Source organism: Aspergillus mulundensis (genome assembly GCF_003369625.1).
Source record: "Aspergillus mulundensis strain DSM 5745 chromosome Unknown scaffold_14, whole genome shotgun sequence".
In the NCBI taxonomy this organism is placed as follows: domain Eukaryota; kingdom Fungi; phylum Ascomycota; class Eurotiomycetes; order Eurotiales; family Aspergillaceae; genus Aspergillus; species Aspergillus mulundensis.
Window position 1 is genome coordinate 1,103,334 of NW_020797902.1, and position 19,437 is coordinate 1,122,770.

General features: G+C 41.4%; 5 protein-coding genes across 5 annotated transcripts; 4 read left to right on the plus strand and 1 right to left on the minus strand.

The window, feature by feature from the left end:
• Positions 1-8,002: 8,002 nt before the first annotated feature.
• DSM5745_10326 (uncharacterized protein) lies at positions 8,003-9,314 on the plus strand (the record flags this gene model as incomplete). The annotated part of the gene is made up of 3 exons (XM_026752342.1): positions 8,003-8,422; positions 8,473-8,598; positions 8,646-9,314. 3 exons carry the CDS (start codon positions 8,003-8,005, stop codon positions 9,312-9,314), a joined length of 1,215 nt encoding a protein of 404 aa, XP_026599404.1.
• Positions 9,315-9,612: 298 nt separating this feature from the next.
• DSM5745_10327 (uncharacterized protein) lies at positions 9,613-10,942 on the minus strand (the record flags this gene model as incomplete). The annotated part of the gene is made up of 5 exons (XM_026752343.1): positions 9,613-9,970; positions 10,018-10,113; positions 10,167-10,284; positions 10,338-10,722; positions 10,778-10,942. 5 exons carry the CDS (start codon positions 10,940-10,942, stop codon positions 9,613-9,615), a joined length of 1,122 nt encoding a protein of 373 aa, XP_026599405.1.
• Positions 10,943-14,779: 3,837 nt separating this feature from the next.
• Positions 14,780-16,440, plus strand: DSM5745_10328 (uncharacterized protein; the record flags this gene model as incomplete). Its single annotated transcript, XM_026752344.1, has 4 exons — positions 14,780-15,525; positions 15,577-15,810; positions 15,859-16,106; positions 16,160-16,440. The coding sequence occupies 4 exons, from the start codon at positions 14,780-14,782 to the stop codon at positions 16,438-16,440; spliced, it is 1,509 nt and encodes a 502-aa protein (XP_026599406.1).
• A 547-nt stretch (positions 16,441-16,987) lies between these two features.
• Positions 16,988-17,912, plus strand: DSM5745_10329 (tyrosine-protein phosphatase; the record flags this gene model as incomplete). Its single annotated transcript, XM_026752345.1, has 2 exons — positions 16,988-17,504; positions 17,560-17,912. 2 exons carry the CDS (start codon positions 16,988-16,990, stop codon positions 17,910-17,912), a joined length of 870 nt encoding a protein of 289 aa, XP_026599407.1.
• Positions 17,913-18,214: 302 nt separating this feature from the next.
• DSM5745_10330 (rRNA-processing FCF1 family protein) lies at positions 18,215-18,941 on the plus strand (the record flags this gene model as incomplete). Its single annotated transcript, XM_026752346.1, has 4 exons — positions 18,215-18,250; positions 18,304-18,524; positions 18,583-18,748; positions 18,801-18,941. The coding sequence occupies 4 exons, from the start codon at positions 18,215-18,217 to the stop codon at positions 18,939-18,941; spliced, it is 564 nt and encodes a 187-aa protein (XP_026599408.1).
• Between the last annotated feature and the right edge of the window lie 496 nt (positions 18,942-19,437).

The following is a 19,437-nucleotide window of genomic DNA, read 5'->3' on the forward strand; positions in this document are numbered from 1 at the left end:
AAGGGTAAATATTATAATTATTATAATAAGTACCTTAATTAATAGTTTGCAAAGCTAGTAACTAACTATAATAGCTTAAAAATTAATATTAAAAATACTACTATTACTGCCCGTGCTGTAAAAAAAAAATATATAAAAATAAAAAAAAAAAAGAAAATAATAACCGCGCTATAAAGTAGTTATAATATTATTTAATAAATAGCTAAGTATTTACTTAAATATTAACCTTAGCTTAACTATAGACCTGTGGCCGTGCTAAATAGCTTTATAATTTATTTAATATAATAGCTACTTAAAAAAACATATTTATTACTGCCTAAAAGGTATTTATTAAAACATGCCTTAATATTATAATTAAGTTTATAAAAAAAGCAGGTTTACTAGTAAAAAAAAAAGGTAAAAATAAGTTTTTTAATTTATTAAATAATTTTAATAAAAAGTTATTAAAAAATAATTAGTATTTACAAGGCCGGACCCTATTTAATAAAGCAAGTTTAAATTATTATTTTACTTTTAAATTTATACCTATATTATTATTACTCTTGTAGTAAGAAATATTATTTATAATTATAATAAATATATGTTAGTAATGCCTTAAATAATTATTTTCACGCCTTTATTTCTTGGTATTAAACAGGCTATTAATTAACTAGTTATAGTTAAAAGATTTTTTAAATAATAGTTTTTTAAGTAACTATACACGCGATATAACCATGTATATAAAACCTAGTAAAAACTTTTTATATATAATAAGGTTTAAAATAGCTTGCTTAATAGTAACCCCCTAAGCCTTATAAATTATTATTATATATACTAGTATAGCTAGGAACTGCGTACAAGTGTAAATAATATTATAATAATAAAAATTTTACCTTACGTGGAAAATTAGCACTATATTATAGCTATTATTTTTTTTAGCATGTAAATTATTATACTAATTAAAAGCTATTATTAAAGTAAGTAATACCTTTTAAATAGGATTTATAGTTCCTAATAATTATATAATATTTATTAATATACTTATAGTATTATTTACAAGACCCCTTTATATTTAAATATTTTATATTAATATAATATAATAATTAAAAAAACTATAAGCTTTTTAGCTAGGTTTTTAGCCTGGTTTATTTTTATAATTATAGCACTAAATTTAATATAATTAGCTTATAAAATAATTATAGGCTTACTAAAGTTTAACACATGGTTATATTTATACTAGTATATATTATTTTTTTTTATATATATAAATTATATTTTTAAAGGTATTACTCTTGCCCGTAGGTAACTTAGCCTGTACTTATATTATAAAAAGCTTTTAGTTTTTTATTATAGTAATATTTTTTTTAAGCGCGTTAGCATAAAAATAAATATATAAGCTATTTAAAAGCTTGTGGTCTAATAATAAATAATATTTAGCTTAATAATAATATTAAATTAATTATATAAATACTAACTAGCCTTTTTTTTATTTATAAGTAAAAACATAGCCTTAAAAAAAGGGCTTTAATTAACTAAAAGTAGCTAGTAAAAGTCCCTAGCTAAAATAATATTTAAGCTACTAAAGGGTTTAGCTTTATAATTTAAAAAAATTTTATAATATTATTAATTAATATAGTGTAGCTATTTTAAACCTACTATAAATTTTTTATTAATAATTAAATATAATATATTGCAGAAACTTGCCTGCAAGGCTAATAGTATTAAAAACTATAAGTAATTATAACCCCCCTTGCCTTTTAACATAACTAGTAATTAAAATAGTAAGTATAAGGTTTAGCTATTAATATTATACATGGTAATACTAGTTAAAGCGGCCTGTATAATAATAAAGATTTTATAATTACTAGTATAAAAAGCTATATATTTTAGGATTATAAATAATAGGCTAATAATATAAGATTTACTAGTGCCAGCCTTGCTATTTAAATTAATTAATAATTACCTTAGTAAAAGTAATAAATATATAAAAATAAACTATTACTTACTACTTATATAAAAAACTAGTAAACCGCGTAACTATAAAATACTTTTATAGTATTTAATTATAATATTATATAGCTAGTATTACTTAACCTTTAGGTTATTTAAATAAACTAATAAATAAGCTAATATATTTGCTAGGTAATTTACCTTTATTAAATTTTAAAATTTTAGACTAAAACCAGGTTTTTTTACATGCTAAATTTAATTATATTATTAATTAATATTACACTGGCCTAGGCTATTAAGTTTTATAAAAAAATTATTATTATAGCCAGGCTACTAAGCCGCTATAGCCTTTTAAAAAAATACCTTAATAGTTAGGCTAGTGTTATTATTTTAAGTTAATAAATTAGTTTTATTTTTTATATTTTTATTATTTTACATGTAGCCGTCCTTTTTATAATTATAATATTTATAGTAGTATTTATACATGTTATAAAAGCTATTAAATACTAATTTATTAACTATATACAGGTTATTTATCTTAATAAATAAATAGTAAAGTATTAATTTAATATAAATAAAGTTTTTTAAATTTATAACTTAGCTATATATTAGGTAGTAATAAATAATATAATTTTTTATTTTACTTTTAACCTTTTTATATACTTTAGGCTGTAGGGTATAATAGCATATATAATATAATAATATTAAATTAGCAAGCTTTAATAACTACTATATATATTTTACTACTATATTTAAACCCTATTTAATACTACCTTTTTTATTACTAGTATTATTATAGTCCGCATTTAGTAGTAAAAATAGGTTATCTTATTCCTAATTTATAAAATATAAAATAATAACCACACTACGGCTTAATATTTAAAGTAATAGGCCTAGTAAATAATAATAAATTTTTTATATAAACTAATCTTGCTCCGTAATTAGGGTATTTATTATTTTTTATACTAATAATAATAAAAAACAGCGTGTATTAATATACTTAAAAACTAATTTTATAACCTTTTTATATAACTTTATTTTTTTTTAGGCTTTATAATATACTTAATAATATAATAAAATAAGAAATGCTTGCTAGTACACGTGGCTATATTTAAGTTTATAAGCTATTTTAAGCTAATAATTAAGTTAAATATATTTAGGGTTATATTATTACAGGCTGGAAAAAAATAATAATATATATTATTAGTTAGTTTTATTAATTAAAAATCACGCCGTGTTATTATAAAAAAATAAAAGTAATAAATAACCTATTTAGTTTACTTGTTTTTTTATTAATAATAATTTATATTATAATAATAATATAATACATGGTTTATAACCTGCGTAAAATAAGCAAGTATATTTTTTTACTAAAACTAAGGTAGTTAAATAACCTTATAATTTATATTAATAATAATAATCCATACACAGGAAGGGTTTATAGCTATAATATACATGCTTTAATAAGCCTTAAATAATTACTATAACTTATTAAACTATTAAAGGTTATTAAAAATAAGGGTAAATTATATTTAATATATATTATAGTTATAAATTAAACCTTAACCTTATTATTTATAGCAAGATTAATTATTTATAATATTAAACTTAAGCTTAATAACTATATTAAAAAACACATAGTAATAGTAATAAAATCATGCTATAATAATATAAGGGTTATTTTATAAATTATATTATATAATTTATTTATAAATAGCCTTTATATTATTATACCACGCTTTATACTTAGGTAATTATTATATTAGGTTATTTTAGTATAAATTAACTATAAAAAATATTAAAAACAGGTAAGCCATACTTATTTAAAAAATAAGTAGTTAAAATAACACGCATGGTAATAAAAAACAGGCTATTTATTAATATTTTTAACCATGGCTTTTAAGCTATTTTTCTTACTATACTAAAATAGCCGCGTACCGCGAATAGTTTTAAAAAAACTAGTAATAAAACTTAATAGTATAAATAATTTAGCTATATTTAATTAAAAAGCTGCTTATAATTTTTTTATAAAAATATCTTACTGGCTAGGCGCGCGGTTATAAATATAAAAACTAGCTTGTTAATTTATTTATTAATAATAAGTTATATTAAAGTAAATATATTAAAACCGGGGATACCGTGCAAAATAGCCACTTTTATATTTAAGTAGGTATTTAATATAATTTATAAATAATACCTTGCGCGGGCATGTTATAACTAGCTTTACTTTATTATAAAAAAAAAGGGTAAAAAATACTAGTAATAATAATTATTATAAGTAGTTAAACTTAAATAACAGCATTATATAAAATAAAGAAAAAGTTAAATAAAGGTTATTATATACTAGCTTAATAATATTATTTACCATGGCCTATAAAGCCTTAAGCTTTATAATTATTATAAATAAATTAAGTATTATAATTATATTAGGCGCCTGTATATTATTAGGGTTTACTTATTAATTATTATTTAGGGTAATTAGCTTACTAGCTAGTTTCTAGTTTAAAATAAAATAATTAATTAGTTTATTTTCTGGCAACTATATAAGGTTATAGTTATTTTTAATTATATTTTAGTACCCTAAATAGTTTACCTAAAAATAATCTAGTTATTATTTAACTATCTAGCACTATACTTTAAAATTATAATAAAATTATAGGTATATTTTTTAGTTTATACTAAAATTAAATAGCTATAAAATTAATATTTTAAGTTTTTTAGGTAAAAGTAGGAGTTATTTATACACTTAATTAATATTTTATAAAAAGTTAATAATATAGCCTTTATATAAATATTAGTAATTTTAAATATAATAAACCTTAATAAATATATAAATTCTTATAATTAATATTTTTTTAATTTATATTAATTCTAGAAGGTAAAAAAAAATATTACCAGGATTTATTTTATTTTATAAACTAAATTTAAAAATTTTTTAATTTTAGTTAACTAACATGTAATGCTTGTAAATATTATCCTTTTTTTAAAGGTTTATATTAAATTATTATTTTTAATAATAACTACATGTTTTTAGCTAGTATATATTAAGCTAGTAATAAAAGTTATTTAATAGCTTTTAATTATAGTCTATAATAGCTAAATATATAAAATTAATAAGGGGAAATAAACATGGTAAGAAAGTATAATTTAAGCTTATATATATAAAAGGGCTAAAGTTAACTTTAATAATTTATAAAAATAAAAATAATTTATTTTTAATAATTAACTAAAAGCTTATAATAGTAAAGCTATTAATATTTAACTTAATATTATTTTTATTAATAATAATAGCTAGCTGCGGGCGCCTAGCCAGTAAGTAAGGTATAAATAATAGTAAAAATATAGCTATTACAGGCGTGGAAGGGGGTATAGGTATAATAAAAATTATAAGTAATAATAGGCGTGTTAAAAGTAAATAAAAAGGTTAAGGTTTATTAAAAATAATTATATAAATTACTTAACTAGCTACTTACTAAGTATACTATTATTTTATATTTTTATAATATTATTTTACTTATTATAAGTTATTAAATAAGTATATACTATAATATTAATAATCTAGCTTTAGTTATAATAGGCATAATTATTATATATTTAAATTAGTTTTATTAAAAGAAAGGTGTTAAATAAGTAAATTAAAAAAATTAATAATTATAGTAAAGTGCTTTTTACTTTTTTAAAGCTAAGTTAATAATAATAATAAATAAATAAAGCTATATAAACCTAAAGCACTTATTAATTTTTATATTTATTATAAATATTAATAGGCTTACGGCCCGTGGCACGCTAAAATTATATTATTAAAAATTAATAATTATAGCTAGTATAGTAAGTAATTAATATTATATTTAACTTTATAAATATAGGCTATATAATATTTAAATATAAAAAGTAAAATTAAAAATAATAAATAATAATATTATAAGAACTTTATAGCAAGAATAATTATATAATAATACTTTTTTTAAACTAATTATAGTAAACCTAACACCGCGATATTTAAGTAATAAAAAAAAGTTATATAATAATACTTTTTTTAAACTAATTATAATAACCCTAAGTAATTTTACTATTTTACATAATCCCTAATAAAGCTCACGTGACTAGGAGCCAGGACCTATAATTTATCGTGCGCGGGCCTCTACTTTGTTCCGGCCTCGCGCAATGATCGCCACCCAATCATCAAGACAACCAGAGGGAAAATCGGCTAGATCTGACTTCAAAGAGGACGACAGGCCGATAGATCGGTGGTAAGGTACAGGTATTTGTGGGAGAAGAAGCAGAAGAAGCAGGGGGAGTCTTTTGAGAGGCTGTTCTTGGCAATGCTGGCACTAACCCAAAGAGGATTTGGGTTGCTTGGGTGACACTATCCAAGATGGGTTCTAATATTGTATCTGCTTGGGATACTCTTGTTCAGGTCAGGAACATCATAATTAAGGATCGTAGGTTGGGTGTCACGGAACAGAGACAGCGCGACTTATCAGCAGCTTAACAGGGAGTAAGAAGTCTTCAGTGGTAAGGTATCTCTCGCCCAGCACATTGCCTTCGCAGCAGGCGTAGATGGGACTTTACCTGGGAGACCAGAGACCCTGTAGCTTCTTAATTGGAATTGGAAACCGCGTGATACGCAAGATTCTCATGCCAAAGAGGTCGCATCACGATTCACGTCTTATCTTCCAGAGTAAGGGATACTTCCACTGTGTTTGATTTTAGGACTGGTATCTGGATATAAAAGATAGAATTTCAGAGTTTATTCCCTAACTATTTATGTTTTGCTTATACTATGCACGTGAGAGGGATTGGACATTAGATTACCAGGTGTGGTATGTCTATGGGTGCATGGAATACCCAAGCACATATTTCAATGTATAGAATCCATGAAAATGTGTATTTCTTTAGCTAAGTACTATCTATGGATATTATTATGTGGAACTTTGCCTGCTAAGCCCCAAACACGGCTGCGATAATATTTTTAAGTTATTTAGTAATCTTTTTACATTAAAAAAGCCTAATAATTATATATATAGCTATAACTATAAAATTTAGTGCTAATCTAAAAGGACAGGGAGTGGGAAGTATAAAAGGAAAGGGTAGTAGGTATTATATTAGCAAAATTTCAAGAAAGGTAATACCGCACTATGCTAATTGGGAATATAAAAGGGTGGTTAAGTATTGTCAAAGCAGAGCAGGATTGTTGCTCCATAACTTTACTCCAAAAGCACGGGGTATTTATGAAGAGCTTGTCCTCCCTCATGTCCGTGCAGGAACAGAGAAATCAGGGCTTCTTTACCCTGAACCACTAGCACGGACTAAATCCAACATAGCAGCTGCCTGTCAAGTACCTAGCAACGAAAAAGCGGCAACAAGCTGTTAATGAATAGCTCATCCATTCTATACATGGTCAGTCCACATATTTCACGCCTTCCTGGTTGATTCAAACAAGATGAATTGCGGTCGTGTGAGACTACATCTGCTGGATGACTATGCTATAATGTAGAGGAGTGAAAGGCTGGAATTGTGGTTACAAGTGAGACATTAATATACAATCTACTCCAGCCAAGCCCTAATTCCGCGGGCCGAGATAGTTCGAGTCTGTATAGGTAGGAGAGGGGCACATGCTTGCATCTCCAAGCGCTTGCTAGTCTTGCCATTGGGTACTGAATAGGGGTTTGGAAGTCCCTGGACTGTCTCGATCGAGTCAGACCCCTGATGTCAGATCGGCAGGGCCAGGAATCCCCCCTCTTCTCCACACGCCACCTTCTCACAGGCTAGGGCTATATCCCTCCACAGCTGTAAACACTAGCCATTATTTTTAGTCTTTGAACGACCTTGCCAATGACTAGTCCAAGCTACCTAAGCATAACAATGGAATCTGCCCATCACATGTACTTTAAGGCTACCGAGCCAGGGCCTCACCCAGACATTGCTCCGCATCCCACCCTCAGCAGACGCGGAAACGAGCACCTGCAAACATGCAGGGCTATATCTTAGCAGCATCTCTGCCCCTCTCATGCACCCCGGATTCCTACCTCTAGCCAGGTGCCCTCGCTGCAGGTCCGCAGCCCTGGCCGCGATGCACATCCTCCAATACCTTGCCCTGGTGCCCATCGCGACCGCTGCTTTATCCTCACCCTCGGCATCGACTCTGATAGACATCGAAGCCCGCTCATCTACCCCTGCACCGGCATACAATAACGCATCTAGCTCCCTCCTCTACATAAACGTCGTGTCCCAGGAAGACGTACACCTACTCGTCGCGCGACAACTGGACCTGGACAACATCGTTGATAAAATAACGGGTCTCCTGCAGCCTCTCTTCCAGCTTATTAGTCCCGAGTCCCTGGGGAATGTGAATGCCATCGTCTCGCAGTTGGCCTCGCTGCTTGGTGATGGCGGTGCAGAGGATACAAAGAATCTCATCGATGTTATTGCGGATTTGCTAAATTCGAATGCTGTAAAGGCGCTTGTTGAGCAGCTTGGGCCGTTGATGCCGGTCTGTTTATCCCTTTGAAAGTAAAGAAGGTTGGGGCTTACTCTTGTCAGACGCTGCTGGACCTCCTTGACTCAAATATCATCTCCCAGCTCAAGATACTCCTCAACAATGCGGGTCTCCTGTTGACGGAGGAGTTCGCAAATAATGTTCGTGATTTGGTGAATAGCTTTGCCCCGGTATGTCTCCTCTCCTTACTCATATCGACTACCACTGAAGAGTATAGATCTTCGACTACCTGATGCAAATAATCTCGTACTTGATCGACCTGCTTTTCGGAGGCGGCAGCAGCGGTAAAGAAGGAAGCAGCACAACAATTAAGCCCTCGCCGACCGCAACACAAACAAGTGGTTCTGGTTCTGGTTCGGAGGCGACTGCAACTGATACCTCTCACTCCGGTCTCGACAACAATCTAGGGCTGGGCTCATCGAGTGACGACTTGGATACGGCTGGGTCAGGAAGCGTCTCGGGATCTAGCTCGGAGTCTAGCTCGGGCTCTTCATCGTCGGCATCTAGTGACGGCGACTCATCTTCGTCGGGAGGAAGTGGTTTCAGCCTTGGATCTTCCTCGTCCGAGTTCTTGGAGGGTAGCGACTCGGGCCTCAGCTCGGGCACCTCCTCTTCGGCGTCTTCCTCCGATGGCAGCGAGTCAGGCAGTGGCTCCGGAAGTTCCGGCGACTCCAACTCCGACTCTGATTCCGGACCTGGCTCGGATTGGGACTTGCACTTGGGATCTGGCTCTGGCTCTGGCTCTGGCTCTGGCTCCTTTTCGGATTCGGGGTCTGGAACTGCAACGAGCCCGGATGATTCGAGCTTCACCGGTGCAGCGAGCAGGTTAAGCCAGCTTGGCGTGACGGTGGCTTTCGGGGCCTTGGCTGCCCTATTCGTGCTTTGATACTTGTTCGTCCAGTCGGACGCTGATGTCGTGAATATAATCTCATAGTTCGCTTTCATATGCATATAAAGCTCTAAAAGCCAGATCGTAGCAACCATTTTATAGTAACATAACTCTACCCAACCAACTCCACGTGCATAAAAAGTAGTATTCTATCCAAAGACCGCCTCTAGCATAAACGGAACAAAATGGGTATTTCAAAACAAAGCAAACACGACAGAAACCCCCCAAGCATAACCAGCGCATAAAGAATCCCAGAGCCTATCTTGTGACATCAAAAAATGAACGAAAGGAAATCCTACACAACACTCCTATTTCTCGCAGCCTGCGGCAGTGTCCTTAACTCGGTCGACTCAACCGGCCCAATCCCACCTGCACTATCCAGACTCGGCCTCGTGTTCACACTTCTCGCCGGCTCAGGACGCACAAGTGAGCGGTCGCCCTCGGTCTCGTAGAATGTTGTCCGGATCGAGCGATGCTTAGAGACGCGGGAATGTTCGAGCGGGTACTCGCCGCTTTTCGCGTACACGGCGCGGTCGTTACCGGAGTCTGGAGTGAGGTAGGGGTTGTAGGATGGTTTGGTCTGTTTGCCGAGCACGATGATTGCGCGGAGACGGGGGACGGAAGCTGTGACGATCACGACTGTTGCTTCGGTTCTAAGTGGATGTGAGTAGGCTAGTTGCTTGCGGACGCGGAGACGTACAGGAACCAGATTGCGTAGATGGCCATGGCGTAGCTAAACCTGGGGCTGTTCATGGTTCGGAGTTGGACGGTCTTCAGGATGGATGCGATCATTGCACTGGTTTTGTTAGCATGCAGATAGAGCGCGTTGAGCTGTGACGAGAGCCCTACAGCAAACTCAGCGAAACAATCGAGCTGAGAATGATCTTATTTCGGCGGCTCATTTTGAGTGTCAGAATCACGGCGAGACCGATTCCGGTCAGGAATAGGTCTGTCAAGCCATTGAACGCTGTCGGCCACACATCAGTAAACAGAGCTATAGGTCGAATGATCGACTCATACCCCCCTGGAAATACCCCCAATTCTGCACCATCGTCGCGCCTTGACATTTCTCAATCAGTTTGAGCGGATCCCACAAAGCACTGACGGGGTTGCATTGCGTAAACTGCAACACGCACGGAATGACGTTGACAAATTGGCATGCAATAAGACCCCAGAGCACTTTTCGTCGCAAGTTATGGACCGTGATGACGCTCTTGAGTAGAAACAGTATAAACGAGATCCGACCGAGCATGGACGCTATGGTACCGCACGGCATGCTGATCATCGCGTATTTCAGCATCTCCGTCGCGTCTTGGACAGAGGATAGACTTGTTGGGTTCCAGCTGGAGCCGAGGCCGTGGTGCACGGAGGCTGTGACGAGCGACGAGGCGATCCCTTGAACTACCTAGCACACATCCTTTGTTAGCCTGAATATACACAGACAGCCTTTGGGGACTAACGTAGGCGCCGACCATGACGAGATCGTCCGCAGTGAACTTCCGCAAAATGAACACCTGGGAGTAGGCGCGCAGGACCATGACGACGGTGGTGATGCCATATTCCACCCAGATGGTCGCATACATTGCGCCGTGAGAGACCGCTTGAAGATCATTGATGCCACTCATGGCGCAACTCTGGGCTCTAGTCCTGGCGAGGATAAATCTCGGATTCGGTTCGTTGCAGTGCAGGGTAATGTGAAGTCGAAGTCGCAGAGTAATGGGTAGACACAGGTACTGTCCACGGTCTCTAAGCATCAGCTGCTCGAAGTCATACATGGGAAGAGCAAACATCAGAAATAAGATTGCAAATGAGGCGGGATATGCGTCTCCTTTAAAATTTGATGTTTGCACCCGGCATCATGCAGGCTAATGCCGCCTGGATTCCGACACCCCTCCAGTGTCGACTTCGTCAGCAAATCAATCAATCCAAAGGGATCAGCCCCCGCGCATTCCGGTAGTGGACCCTGCTGCTTGATCAATGATGAACGCCACTGTGGTCCATGCTTCTCAACCCGATAGATCGACTTGGGCGACGATCTCACGTGGAACTGAGGCTGCACGCGGGACGACAGGGGCGGGAGTTGCTGTTTCAGGACATAAGTACGATGCTTGAAGAAGGGACCTCGTCTTCAGACGTCGATATCTTAGAAGTGATTACGAAAAATCACAGTGGTCGAGTTGGGGCTGACGGACGCAGTCAGAACCCATACCGTCAGAGCTCAGAGGCGAAGCAATCAGCCCATGTTTTGCGCAGGTTACACACAGAGAATAGACCACACCTTATGCTCTGCTGTGTGTCACCGTGAGCGCACTGAAGAAGACCGTCCGAGGGAAAGCCGAGAACTTGGACCCATTTTGATGCATAGCAAAAGCAGCTCTTCTATGCCGCCGCTGATTCGCTGAAACGGCGCAGGTTTGATATCGAAGGATTCAATAGCTCCACTTGGCCGGAGATTGGAATCGCAAAGACAAATCATGAATAGCAGTTCGAACGCTTGCTTTTGAGGCTGGCTTCACCGTAAGTCTCGCAATGGAAGTGGAATTGGGGATGCGACTGCACCATCCCGAGCCCTAACTGCGTTCCCAACTGGGCCGGTTAATCCTCAGCGTCAGTGGCGATAATGCCTCGTGCGGAATCTAATCAGTCTACCTGTCAGGCTGTTAGTATTCAAAAACCCCACCAGAGCCACTTGGGGTCTGCACCATGCCTCAACAGGTACAGTTAATATACTCGAGAACATCATGCCATCATCCAGTGTCTCACACGTAATCGGGGCCACAAAAAGCAAATACAGGTCACAATCCGTGTAGCAGAGTACAAAGGTGCCTTGATTCCGACTGTCACTTCGGGTCCTTTCTGCATATCCAGGAATCAAAGCTCTAACGTCAACCGCGGTGAGGATGAACTGAAACAAGTACAGTGGACAGGTACAACCAGCACTATAATCCTATCGACGAGACCCTCAAAGCGTATCAACTGAAGCTCTCACTGCAATGCACTGCTATCGGATCCGCATATGTGAGGCTTTGCTTACCTCAATCAACCCGCTCCACCTGCACGCTCTGGATGTGACCTCCCCGCTCCATCTTCAACTCAACCTCTGTGCCGACTGCGACATCTACATTGATCGTTGTGTTGCGGGGAACATCCATCGAATCCTTGATGATTTTACATAGATTGGGAAGACCAGTGCAAGGATGTACCCCATCAAAGGGATCGCCCTCGCGATGTGCGCATTCCGGTTGTACTGATCGATGCATTAGCTTTTTCGACTTACTGGTGCACGAGCCAGGAAAAACGTACCACAACAGCACCAATCATGGGTGAAAAAAACAGTACCTCCCGAGATCGCAGTGGCAAGGAATGATCTCCGGTCTTGGTGTGTCAACCGAGGGCGCGCAGGGCGAGGATGAAGATTGTTGCGAAGCACCACCATCGTTTGTATGAGTTTAATAGTAAGAGGGAGAGCAGAAGACGTATGAAGTCAAAGCAGAAGACCAGAATGCAGAGTCCGACCGAAGTTACGCCATAAGTGTTCATTACTGCGATGAAGAATACAACGCAAAGGGCGAGGTATACAGTTAGCATGTACCGCGGTTCAACGGCCTTCATCATGAGGCCCCTGGCGAGGCAGTGGTTGAATGCGTACGGCCCTGCGCAACGGCTAGGAGGTTAGCTGCCCGTCACAATCAGTATAAAGTCTCGGACTTTGAAACCGGGGAACATACAAGCTTGTGCAGAGGAATAGCCCGCTTCGAGACAAAAATTGATAGGTACCCAGCTAGAGCAACCTGTCTGCCGACATAGCAAAACTAGTTCGACACTCCAAGGGAAAGGTTGTACTGCTTTCTCGGAGGGGCTGGCTCTTGTCCGCTCTCGGAGATCATGCTTTTGAGGGTTTGTTGATAAGCGTCGATGATCGTAGGAAGGGAGCGAGCCAAAAGAGGATGATCAACAAGCCGACGAAGCATGCCATCCCGAGGTACACCCATTGCACATTTTTGAGACCTTGGCCATCCGGAAATCGCCAAGGGACTGATAAAGTACGCGCCAAAGTAGGACGCCTGGAGCACGCTCGACTTACTTGCCGTGGTATCAGTCATCGTCGTCTGGAAGTACGAGTTGAGAACACCTAGCAAACTGAGCCTGGGCACTCCTTATACAGGACATTTACCTCAATGGGACCCCTCGCTCGGGATTATATCCTGCAACTAGCTTAGCTGGACAAGGGGATTGGCAAATAACGAATAGACGCCATGGAAGGGACTCGGGGCCATTTGTCCCGTGCTTGAACGAAGCGAAGCATTCGACTGCGCGACAGCTGATCCGGGGTTGGGGCACCACGCGATTCCCCTTGGGCCTAGTGGGCGGCAACCTCAGTTGCCCTGTTAAGCCAAAGCTCTGAATGTGCGGGGTCGGCACATCTTTCCAGCTTCCTTGCCCATTCGACGGTGGGCTGCTCCATTATCCATTTCCTCGCGGCCTCTAGTCCAATCTTCGCTTGCCGGAATGGGTCCAAGATACTTTCCGCCTTGATCCCTTCTCAATCCGTGAGTCCATCCGTCATAGATCGAGCTCTTCTGCTCGCAACACCAGAAACCTGGGTTTCTAGACCGAAAGAAGTCGGAAATCCCGATCATGCGCCAGCCGCTTGCCGTCGGAGGTAGTGCTGTTCGTGACCTCGGCACTACGGTCAATTCATCCCTTCAATTCCTGGAGTATTGTATACACTGTCCGTGGAACTGGCCTTTATGGATCCTTGCAGCTGTTCGGCAAAACCAGTCCAACCAGCCGAGCCTCTTCTAGGTAGTTTAGGTAGTGCAGTGCCATGGAGCCATGAGTTCGCAACCATCTCGAAGTGATTTTTTTCGGCGCGGTGAGTATGAAGGTATCGAGCTTGCAGCAGGTCGCAATCAACTCTCACAATCCAGGAGCGCTCTCGATCAGAGTAGGTACCCGACAGCATGCACAAATCTGGCCCGATAGGCTGATACCTGAGTCAAGTCCGGGCCGCAAAGTAGTCTAGCATCAAAGACAGCACAGCAAATTGAGTTGCGCTTTGTATAGATGAGTAAATGCTTCTCCAGGGTGACAAATGGCGTTGTATACGAGGGACGACAAGTTCGTCAGATCGTGAATAACGTCGCTCTCAAGCCCTACTATTAGTCTGTGAGACCAGTGCATGGTAAGCACCGAGCTGAGCATGAGATAGGGTGACTATGTCTACTGTAGTTAGTTCGGCGTGTTCTCTAACCAGTGATTGATTGGCTGGGGCCTAGATAAGAGCGCCCTGCGACATCGTCAGTTAGCTTACAAAAGAACCGGAATCCATTCCGCCCGACCTTAGTAAATTGAGAACTTACCAAGCAAGCGAACTCCCAACCAAGGCATCTTTAAAATATAGCCATTGGGAGCCGTAACCGGTGCTGTGAAGAGTGCGTCCAGATTAACATACCCCGAGCATGTCGCAAACCCAGGAAACCACGGTGCAAGAAACGATGCATCATGGCCACGAGATGGTATCTATCCCTCAGCAACCAAAACCGCTCAGTCGCGCCCAAGCCGTGACCGCGGTGATCGCCCTCTCAGGGGTCAGCTTTCTGAACACCACTGGCTCGGGCATTCTGACGGTCGCCCTCCCCGTCATGTCGACCTCCCTCTCCCTGCCCACCAACCTGCTCCTCTGGCCAGCAGCCGTCTACGCGCTCGCAGCCGGATGCACCTTGCTCACATTCGGGTCGCTCGCTGATGTGGTTGGAGACAGACGCATCTGGCTGACAGGAAGTACGCTCTTCGCAGTCTTCACGCTCGCATGCGGTCTCGCGCGAACAGGGACACAGCTAATTGTCTTCCGCACCCTGCTTGGAATTGCCGTGGCAATGTGTCTTCCATGTGCTGTGAGTCTGATGACGCGGACGTTTCCGCCGGGGAGATCGAGGAATCTAGGGTTCGCGGCTATGGGCGTCGGGCAGCCACTTGGCTACTCCATCGGTTTGATTCTGGGAGGAATTTTCGCGGACTCAATCGGGTGGCGATATGGATATTATATCAGCGCCATCATCAATGTTTTGCTATCGATTTTGGCCTTTTGGAGTCTTCCGGCTGAAGTGACCAAGACTGAGCCGCTGGTAAAAGGTTTGAAGCGGATTGATTGGGTTGGTGCGCTCATGATCGGTGTTTCTCTGGCGTTGCTTTCTTTCGTCCTGGCGTAAGTACTCCCGTTGGATGCAGGGAGGAGCCTTAGCTAATGGAATGACAGTCAGATCACCGAGAGCTACCACAATCTCGGGGAGACATACATTATTGTTCTCTTTGCGATATCGATCATCCTACTCCCGACCTTCGTGCTCTGGGTGGGCTGGCAGGAGAAACATGGTCGACCAGCGCTAATCCCCAACAGCCTCTGGAGGAACACAATCTTCAGCGCGACCTGCGTCATAGTGTTCTTCGCCTGGGCTGTTTTGAACGCGCTGCAGTACTTTACCTCGTTATAGTACGTCCTTCGATCATTCAGATAGCCCTATTTGGCTGACTCTCCCAGCTTCCAAGAGGTTCAGCACCACTCAGCATTCAGTTCGTCTCTCATGTTCCTGCCGATGGTAGTAGCAGGCGCCATCACGAATGTCTTCACGGGGTATACTGTCGACAAAGTTCAAGTCGGCGTCTTGGTGTTTTCATCCGCTCTCGTCAGCACTGCCTCGCCCATTCTCATGGCTTTGGTGAATCCATCATGGGGATACTGGCGCGGCCCGTTCGTGGCAATGCTCCTGAGTCCCGTTCATTCTGATGGTAAATGTCCTGATCAACTACGGTATTCACACCTGCTGACATCGGCGCCCCAGTCCTTTTCACGGTCTCCAACCTGATTATTTCCCGCGCCTATCCAGGTCAAAATCAAGCTCTTGCTGGCGCGGTCTTCAACTCGGTTTCTCAAGTTGGGAACTCGGTTGGTTTGGCCGTTAGTGCTGCTATTGCTGCTTCAGTCACAGAGCACTCTGAGAATGATACGTTGAAAGGCTTCCAAGCGGCGTATTGGCTCATGTTCGCCGCTATGGGTGTCGTCTGTGTCGTCAGTTACTTTGGCTTGCGCGATGGAGGGTACGTTGGGAAAAAGAATGAGTAGCGGTTGACTGTCTGTATCAATAGATTTCAAATTGAACTCTGTACTGCGGTAGGCACGGGTGCATTCGGCCAATGATGGTACTATGCACGTTTCACAACGGGAATATATCGATCCTCTCCATCCGTGCATCGAGGTCGTGGATGGAAAACGCATTTCCTCCTTGTGATAAAGTCTGACCATAATCAAGGCCGTGAAGGCTTGGTTGGAAGCGTGGGCGAACCAGAAAGCAATGCGAGTCGATGGTCACGTAACGGCGCAAGTGGATAGGACGGCCAGCTCTCTAGGCTCGGGACGGTCTTTATTAGCCCTATACGACATTGCCCTTTTCGGCCATCTACAGCGGTTGAAAGGGACCGTGAGCACTCGGCAACTAGCGTTGCGGCGATAGCGAAATCCCCCGCTCCAGCTCGGCTGCGCGTGGATCTCACTATGTCTTCTCCAAGACTCCGAACGGCTGCATGTGAGGTGCAGGGATCGTTCGCCTCTCTCATCTATAAGCCGGAAAAAATCTCATCTCGCTCGACTTCCATAATTAACCGTCTGAACCATGGCTCTCTCATACAACCTCCAAGATCTTGTCGCGACCGACATCGCTGCTGCGCTTCCGAAAGATGCCGTCGCGGAGGTCATCTCTCAGGCCCCGTTTGCCACGGTCCCCGGTATTTTCAACCTGCGCGACATTAGCGGTGGCGCATCTCCCTTCTCTGCCTTCCCCGCCGTCCTGCGATCGGGACTTGTCTATCGAAGCGGCGCACCGGCGTCGACGCTCACGGAGGAAGGTATCTCTGTGTTGAACACTCTTGGTATCAGAAAGATCTTCGACTTGCGCCGGGTCGACGAGCGCACCAAGAATCCCAGCCCGGTCATCAACGGTGTCCAGATTGTATGGATCCCTTACGCCGAGGTTGTGCCGGGGATGACAGCTGCTCGAGATGTTGAGGGGTCCATGGAGCAGGTCGTGGAAATGTACACGGGGTATCTGGAAACGCATGCGCCGGTTTACAAGGCCGTGTTTGAGCACATCCGAGACGAGCCTGAGACGCCATTTCTCTTCCACTGCTCAGGTGAGCCTTTCCTGGTCGGAATCGAAAATAGTTGCTAACGGGCCTGGGCGTATAGCTGGAAAAGACCGCACGGGCGTCCTTGCAGCGCTGATTCATCGACTCGCAGGAAGCTCAGACGAGGAGCTCCTCCACGATTTCACATTGACCCGCATCGGGCTGGAACCTGGCCGTCTTGCCCTCCTGAAGATGATGCAGAGTGTATATGGCAAATCAGTCTTGGACAACCCGGTGCTTCCAGTTGTTTGGGGTGTTCACGCTAGCGGCATGATGGCGTTTCTGGAGGCTCTCGACGAAGGGTATGGTGGAGTGGTGGGCTATCTGAGGAACACACTGGGGTTTTCGGACTGGGACATTGAGGCGATGAAAGCGAATCTCGTACTCAACCCAGAATCAGGCAGTCGCTTATGAGAGACGTCTCGAGGTGTTTGTAGAATGTCAAGAGGTTTCAAAGTTCAGGGGCGTTTGTGGACTTGCTAGTTATGCAGGCACATGCACGGTCGCTTTTGCTATTTTCGGTAGTGAGTAGTTATGCATTTTGTGCCCAGTGCTGTATATAGTGCACGTGACTGTGTCGGCACAACATCGGCCCGTCAATATTTTCTTGCTTCCAAGACGGCTTCTTATCGCAACAAATCTTGACGCCGGTTGTCGCGCAGTCTCATACCCCAGTCTCTAGCATTTTATTGCTGTGTATTCATCTTCTTGCCATCATGGGTATCGCAAAGAAAACAAAGAAGTTCGCGCAGGTCCGCCACCAAGCGACCCAACTCCGCCCAAACAGCCGCTGATACCTTAGCAGATGAAGCGCACGATCAAAGCCCGCGACGAGCGACTCAAGAAACCGGAACCGCCCCAGAAGAAGCCCGAAGAGATCACTCGCCATGTCCAAGCCGCTCCGACGAACATGTTCTTCGCCGCCAACACCGCTCTCGGTCCCCCTTACCGCGTCCTGGTCGATACCAACTTTGTCTCCCACGCCATTCGCGCGAAGCTCGATTTGCTGCCGGCGATGATGGATTTGTTCGTTATACCGTGGAATCGTTTTGTCGTTGGCGATATACTGATGAGATGGGTGTAGGTTGTACGCGAAGTGTATCCCGACGTTCACCGATTGCACCATTGCGGAGTTGGAAAAGCTGGGTGACAAGTACCGTCTTGCGCTGCGGGTTGCGAAGGATCCGAGATGGGAGAGGGTCAAGTGCTCGCACAAGGGAACATACGCCGATGACTGCCTTGTCGATCGGGTGGGTTTACGCCACGATCCTATGCCTGACCTTCGCTAACAATTGGCAATAGGTCTCCAAACACCGAATCTACCTCGTCGCAACGAACGATAAGGACCTTTGCCGTCGCCTCCGCAAGATTCCTGGTGTGCCAATCATGAAAGTCGCCAGAGGAAAGTTCACCATCGAGAAGCTGCCGGACGCGTTGGATTAGTGACACCACGATCTCGTTTCTCGACATCTACAGCACTTCCTGATGCTGTCTCCCACCCTGCATACATCGCAGTTCAGGTCCTGCGGTCATCGGATGTATACTTAGACCTCACAACGCATCTCGCCGATTCCGTCACAATGTCCGCGGCGCCGCGCAGCTCGGACGCGATGACCGGCCCGACAATGGCACGAAGCCTATCGAGAGCCGCCATCCTCGTATATCTAGATGTGGTGGCTGGGCGGTCAGCAAAACATACACGAGCGGAGGCTCACAAGGCTGTTCTAGCCTAAGGAATGGAAAATTATCCGTCTGCATCTCCAACTTCTCCACCATAGCACCACTAGTGTAGCCCGTCCCGTTTATAAGAGGCTTGTAAATCGTACGATTTCTAGTTACGGTTCATTCTACGCTGATAACTGATAAACCTGCTATCGACACCTTCAAATGAGTCACGGCCGAGCACCGGAGTTTATCAGCAACTTATCAGCCTCGTCTG